The sequence below is a fragment of the Lithobates pipiens genome, unplaced genomic scaffold (assembly GCF_037356315.1).
Source record: "Lithobates pipiens isolate NorthernLeopardFrog02 unplaced genomic scaffold, aLitPip1_a1.2 Scaffold_56, whole genome shotgun sequence".
In the NCBI taxonomy this organism is placed as follows: domain Eukaryota; kingdom Metazoa; phylum Chordata; class Amphibia; order Anura; family Ranidae; genus Lithobates; species Lithobates pipiens.
The window spans coordinates 351,189-358,697 of NW_027507878.1; the positions used below are offsets into that span (position 1 = coordinate 351,189).

Sequence of the window (7,509 nt, forward strand, 5' to 3'; positions counted from 1 at the left end):
CCCTAGCACTGCCCCTGCTGGGGTACAATTCACTGCCCATCCTACCCCTACCACTGCACCTGTTCATTTTTCTGTACATAAAATTTACACAATTGGCCCTTGTGAAATTGTATTTTCTCAGCATGTAATGGTTACTGTTGAAAAGTTTAGTATTAGAGCTACCATCTGTATACACCGTTCAATCTGGAGCCAAAAAAGTAAAAAGTTTACCACTTTACTGAAAAACCAAGAATTCAGGGCCAGTTCAGACATTCCAGATGCTTTTCTGCCTGCATGCTTGATGCATTTCCACCCCACCTTTATGCAAAGGACAGGTGTGTTCTGCAGCCTTCCAGTACAGGCCAGAGAGAAGGAAAACACACACACGTTCTACTTTTTTCTGGAGCTGCAAGCACTGGTGTGAACTATGCCATTGAAAAACCATACAAGCTTTGTGTTTGATGCAGAAGGGAACCCCCTCCCCCCTTGCATGTGTTGTGAACTGGACCTCAGGCTATGCAGGCAGAACATAGCATTAGCACCCTCTGCTGGTTACTGCTTGCCTCTTAAAATATAATGCAACAACCTCCAGCACTAGGGGCGCTATGCAGCCAGCAGCGAGGCGCTATCAAATACAAAAATTCAATCCAAAGTCAGTTTAGCACTAAATAAAAAATCATTTATCAGACACAATAGAGCTCATTGTATTTTATTTGAAATGTGGATGAAATTCATTTCTAATACATGAACTGAGCAAAAATACAAAGTCCGTCTACAAGAGCAAAAGAATTCACTTTATTGTCCCCTATGGCCATTTCACAGATCCTGGATATGGACAGGCGGCTCCTCCATTGCGGGATTCGTCATTTTAGTGTGATGGACTTGAGCTGGAAGCCTTTCATGGCCAAGTAGGAGATCTCCTCTGTGGGAAAGCGGACTGGAAAGGAGAGAGGATTTCCAGAAGGTAATTGTATGCCGATCTTGTCTTGCTCAAACTGGAAGCAAACCTGCAAGAAAAAAAAGGAGGAGGCGGCACAGGGTCAGCTTGAGTGTTGGCCATAGAGACAAAGACTTTACCACCGTAAAAAAAATAAATAAATAAATAAATAAATAAATAAATAGCTTCTGTGCTGCAATGTACTAGTGACAGTTTTCAGAGGACGCTGTATCCATCACCTAGAATAATGACTGGAGCCCTCAGTATGTCATCATCACCTAGGGTTTGAGAGTTGTGGCCAGTTACCCTCCCATTTGACAGTGCCCGTTATACTACCCCCCCCCCCCCCCCCCCCCTCCAAATGTATGGTTTTACCTTGAAGAAAGTTTGTGGCAAAAAGGTTGAGAGTCTACTGGATGCCATGCCAGCTACACAACATGCCAAAGGAGAGAACTGTGCCATGGCCGAGCACTGAGATGCTGGCATTTCAGTGGATCCTAGGGGGCAGGGCTTAGCATTTGATGTGTGCACAATAATGCAAATGAGACCTCTCAGGTTGTTATTCTCAATAGTTTAAATTATCTGCAGATCACCACGAACCAACCATGCCGGCAAAGCATCTCATTCTACACTTAAACCCATCACCCCCTTCCAAATGCGCGCCCCCCCCAATAGAGGTCTGTCCTGATAAGAGCCTCATCTGCCACAGCTCCAATTTATACAAGTCCTTGACAGGAGTCCCATTATGACTGGTTGAGGGAAAAAAATAAATAGGTATATCGAATAAGATTATTCTGGGTAAGCAATTTCATAATTGACCCCAAATATGATTACTTCTGAAGAATTCTGCCCCAGAGATGAACAGAGTAATCACCAGCAGTAATATCCATTCCCTCCGACCTCCCCCCAGAAGGAAAAAAAAAAAAAAAAAAAAAAAAACAAACACCCTACACCCCACCACACGTATCCCCCTGTATTCCTCTCAATCACACCCTTTCCTGCATCCTACCTCTCCGGCACCCACATTGGTCCCCACAACAGTTGTAGCATGATGCCGATGAGCTTCAGTTGCCAGCTTCTTAAAGTGGTTGTAAACCTTAATCTAGGCTTACCTGTAGGTCAAAGTGGTTTACAACCACTTTAATGCTCCCCAGATTGAGCCTTTACAGGGGTCTTTATAGTGCCAGGTTCTGTTTCATGATCCCCATTCCCTCCCTCCCTCCTATAATCATCTCAAAACATACCCAACCTGAGACTTCTGAGTAGAAGAAGTGATCTGAACAACAGCAACCATTTTCTAGGAGGACACACACAAACTACTATGTGGGAGGTTCTCACCCTTCATAAGAGGAGTTTAAAAGTGAGGACCATCATAGCCAAGTGTAAATACCCCTGACCCAAGCCGCCATTGGCTGCCTACTGCATTACTCTGAGATGTATTATGTGTCCAATACAAACAGTGATGCCATGTTGCCCCATCCAACATTTGTCCTCCCCCTCCGAGCATTGACCTACCGTGGTGTCCGACCCCTCCTGGAAGGGGAAGACCTCTTCTCTCTTCTCCGCCCCCCAGACATTGTCCACCATGGAGTTCAAGATTATGGTGTTCTTCGTGTTAAGGGCATCAAAGCGAGGGTTAAAGTGCAGCACATAATTCTTATCACCGGTTCCCAAGTTTATGGCAAACCTAGAAAGACAGAAACAGCAATTATTCTGCTCAGCTGACCTTGTTGAATATCGTACTCGAGTCCTTCACCAGAGGTAACACACACAGGCAAAGGAGTCACTGCTGTGAGATGGAGCTGAGAAGTCATTACTGCCTTTTGCCCCTTCACTCCCTGCCCCCTCATTACAGGGGGTGGTTCAGCCCTCCAAATGGGTATGCGATAGTGATGAAGTGCTCTCTACTGTAAATTTGAGGATGAATTTCTGCACAGTGCCTGTAGCTATACAGGTTAGTACCCAGGAGGAAAGAAAGACAGAATGTTTGTCAGATTTCAGATGACGGTTGACAAGTCAAATTTTTTTTTATCCAAGAGGACCACAAGTCATCCAAGGCTGAAATGCATTGGGGTATCAAGCATGCCAGATGGTTATTGAAATTACAAAATGGATATTGATTTGAATACTTTTTTTACTCTTTTTTTCTAAAAATATTATGCATTATATTTGTACCTTGTATCTTTACCACAGTAGGATCTATTGTCCGCTGTACACCAGAGCTCACATTTTAATTCCTGCATGTATTGTATAGGAATCTTTTGCATCCTCATTGCTGCCTAAACCCCACGGGGAACTTCTTCCCTTCCGCCCCCCCCCATATTTTGTAACAATGTAGAGAAAAAAAATAAAAAAATAAAAAATGTTAGCACTAAGCAAAACAATCTGATGTCAGATATTATTTGGGGGACCACAGACACCAAATTCCCAGTGAGGGGTCAGTAGGATGTAGGGTACACAGAGCACACTTCTACTTTCGCCAAAATATTGCATCACACAGAGAGCAGATTTATACTGCATAATAAAGTAGCTAAGGAAAGACCCCGCACTTACCGTTTACAGCCCTCCGAAATGAAGCCCCCCACCTCTATGGAGTGACCGGGTTTGAGGCTGAAGTTACACAAGACAACACCCTGTATAGGAGAAAGGAGAGAATTACTACACCCTGTATAATAGACGAGGAGGGGGGGGGATGATCATTACACCCTGTATAATAGACGAGGAGGGGGGGGGGGGGATGATCATTACACCCTGTATTATAGTCGAGGAGGGGGGGGGATGATGATCATTACACCCTGTATTATAGACGAGGAGGGGGGGGATGATGATCATTACACCCTGTATTATAGACGAGGAGGGGGGGGGGATGATGATCATTACACCCTGTATAATAGACGAGGAGGGGGGGGGATGATGATCATTACACCCTGTATAATAGACGAGGAGGGGGGGGGATGATCATTACACCCTGTATTATAGACGAGGAGGGGGGGATGATGATCATTACACCCTGTATAATAGACGAGGAGGAGGGGGGGGGGTGATGATCATTACACCCTGTATAATAGACGAGGAGGGGGGGGGGGGTGATCATTACACCCTGTATAATAGACGAGGAGGGGGGATGATGATCATTACACCCTGTATAATAGACGAGGACAGGGGATGATGATCATTACACCCTGTATAATAGACGAGGAGGAGGGGGGGGGGTGATGATCATTACACCCTGTATAATAGAGAAGGGGGGATGATGATCATTACACCCTGTATAATAGACGAGGACAGGGGATGATGATCATTACACCCTGTATAATAGACGAGGAGGAGGGGGGGGGGTGATGATCATTACACCCTGTATAATAGAGAAGGGGGGATGATGATCATTACACCCTGTATAATAGACGAGGAGGGGGGGGGGGGGGGGTGATGATCATTACACCCTGTATAATAGACGAGGAGGAGGGGGGGGGGTGATGATCATTACACCCTGTATAATAGACGAGGAGGAGGGGGGGGGGGGGGTGATGATCATTACACCCTGTATAATAGACGAGGAGGGAGGGATGATTACAACACCCTGCATAATAAACAATGGGGGGATGATTATTACACCCTGTATAACAAACAATGGAGGGGGGGTGGGGGGGATGATTATTACACCTTTTATAGTTACTGTACTCAGGATACATTTGGGATTTTCATGGGAGACAGAACTTTGTCGGATGCTTTGTGTGGGGGAGGGGAGGGGAGGGAGCTCAGACATCCCCAGAAGATCACAAATGTCTTCTAATGACAGATCAATGACAATATACACATTTTCTCTTATAATGGTCATGTACGCTGGCTGTCCAGACCTTTATACAAGTTAGTCCCATCTACAGACCGTGCCAATTACTGACCGGCACAAGGCCTGCCCGGCATTCAGGTTTAGTAATTATTATGTAGTTGGTGTGTACAGGACGAATTGAATGCTGGTCAGCATGTTAGTCTGGAGTATCCCCACCCCCACTTCCATCCTGCATGGAGAGAGGCAATGATCCAGCACAATGGAGTAACCCAGGAGGGGTCACATCTCAGACTAGGGCCATTATATTTATAAAACCACATAGCAAATGGTTAATATGATCACAAAAAAAAATAAAAAAATAAAATGGTGGTATGGAAATAAGTCACAGGAGTGTCTGAGCCATCCCAGTATATACCATATACTAAGAATACCCAGGAAGGGAGACCCAACAACCCACCACCAACCAATGACTACCTAAAGCCCACAGAGCCCCCTTTTTTTTTTTTTTTTTTTTTTTGCAGCTTCCATCGGTGCTCATACTCACATTATCTGCCATGCTGCTTCCTTATCAGACAAACTTGTCATCAGCTGCACTTCTACCTCTCCATATATAGGAGGTCTGCTGGGGGCGGAGCCAGTCAGGAGGGAGGAGTCACCCCGCCCAGCGCTCCCTGGACTGAGAATTCATTACAGAGAATGAATGAAATGTGGGTGGGGTGTGACTGAGCATGGGGCACCCATCGTCACTCTGCTGGGGTGTCACCACTCACCACAAACAGCAAGGGGGGGCAAAAGATGACCGTCCTCAAAGTCATTTCTACAACACAAAGGGGGAGATTTACTAAGACTGGAGAGTGCAAAACCTGGTGCAGCTGTGCATGGGAGCCAATCAGCTTCTCACTTCAGCTTCATCAATTAAGCTTTGCCAAAAAAAAAATCCTGGAAGCTGATTGGTTTCTATGCAGAGCTGCACCGGATTCTCTACTCTCCGGTTTTAGTAAACCGACCCCAAAGTAACAATTTCCATTCCCTGCCCCCCACCTCGCAGGCTATGGGCAGTATGTGATGTCTGTGTACATGGCTGTGAGTGGTGTGGGGCATCTCTGCACCGGGGAATGGACAGGGTGGGGCAATTGTACCCTTGGGTACGGGTGGCTTGCAATGGCTATCAGAGGTGTTTGACATCTGTGCACCTGGCTATGGAAGGCATAGAATGTCCGTGCACCTGGCTGTGGGTAACTTGGAACATTTGTGCACCTGGCTATGGGTAATTAGGGATATCTGTGCACCTGGCTATGAGCGTTGTATGATGCCTGTACAACTGGCTATCAGAGGTGTTTGACATCTGTGCACCTGGCTATGAATGGCATGGAATGTCTATGCACCTGGCTATGAGAGGTGTGGGACAAATTGTTCTCTTTGCCTGTCAATGTCAGAATGCTATGGCTGATTGTTGTGTATATATATATATATATACACAATATATGGACCTCCCTCTATGTACAATCTCCAACCTCTACCTATGTATAAGGAGAACTATGATTGGTCAGTTGTTGACGCCAAAGTGCATTTCATATGTGGACATTCCTTTATTCTCAAATATTAAGGCCTCAGGCTGGGGATGTCATCAGTGGGCCAATGGCCCGGGAGTAAGACACAATATGGTGGAGGGAAATCCAATTATAGGTGGGCGACTGTCCTATCCAAGAAGAAGCAGGGGGGGGGGGACTTGCACAGTTTGGCGCCAACACCTGACCAATCATAGTTCTCCTTATACATAGATAGAGGTTGGAGATTGTACATAGAGGTACATGAGTGGTCATGGTACATAGAGAGAAGTCAGTTATATATATATATATATATATATATATATATATATATATATATAGTATAGTATATATATATATATATATATATATATAGTATAGTATATATATATATATATATATATATATAGTATAGTATATATATATATATATATATATATATATAGTATAGTATATATATATATATATATATATATATATATAGTATAGTATATATATATAGTGCACAGATATCCCAAGTTCCCCATAGCCAGGTGCACAGACATTGCAAGCCACCCATACCCAAGGGTACAATTGCCCCACCCTGCCCATTCGCAGGTGCAGAGATGCCCCACACCACTCACATCCATGTACACAGACATCACATACTGCCCATAGCCTGCGAGGTGGGGGGCAGGGAATGGAAATTGTTACGTTGGGGTTGGTTTACTGTCTTCAGATTTATCAAAACCATGTAGTAGAAGGGCCGGCCTGATTGCAGACACATTGAAACTCCTAAGATTTGACCTCATATTATACGGTTTTGGTAAATCTGAAGACAAAAATCGGCAAAAAATCTGATAGTGTGTATGGGGGCTTTAAACTGGAGAGTAGAGAATCCGGCGCAGCTCTGCTTGGAAACCAATCAGCTTCCAGGATTTTTTAATTTGGCAAAGCTTAATTGAAGAAGCTGAAGTGAGAAGCTGATTGGCTCCCATGCACAGCTGCACCAGGTTTTGCACTCTCCAGTCTTAGTAAATCTCCCCCTTTGTGTTGTAGAAATGACTTTGAGGACGGTCATCTTTTGCCCCCCCCTTGCTGTTTGTGGTGAGTGGTGACACCCCAGCAGAGTGACGATGGGTGCCCCATGCTCAGTCACACCCCACCCACATTTCATTCATTCTCTGTAATGAATTCTCAGTCCAGGGAGCGCTGGGCGGGGTGACTCCTCCCTCCTGACTGGCCCCGCCCCCTGCAGACCTCATATATATGGAGAG

The 7,509-nt window shown here is 45.1% G+C and overlaps 1 protein-coding gene across 1 annotated transcript; it reads right to left on the reverse strand.

Moving 5' to 3' along the window:
- Nucleotides 1–672: 672 nt before the first annotated feature.
- Nucleotides 673–5,336, reverse strand: LOC143957997 (galectin-1-like). Its single transcript, XM_077467439.1, has 4 exons — nt 5,251–5,336; nt 3,470–3,549; nt 2,432–2,603; nt 673–986 (listed from the first exon to the last, which is right to left on the reverse strand). The coding sequence occupies exons 1-4, from the start codon at nt 5,260–5,262 to the stop codon at nt 843–845; spliced, it is 408 nt and encodes a 135-aa protein (XP_077323565.1). The 5' UTR covers nt 5,263–5,336; the 3' UTR covers nt 673–842.
- Nucleotides 5,337–7,509: the final 2,173 nt, after the last annotated feature.

Excerpts from the sequence above, each read along its gene's own strand:
- LOC143957997 (XM_077467439.1), bottom strand. Across the intron at positions 2,604-3,469 it reads ATTTCGGAGGGCTGTAAACG|GTTTGCCATAAACTTGGGAA; the intron begins GTAAGTGCGGGG and ends CTGTCTTTCTAG. Across the intron at positions 987-2,431 it reads AGGAGGGGTCGGACACCACG|GTTTGCTTCCAGTTTGAGCA; the intron begins GTAGGTCAATGC and ends TTTTTCTTGCAG.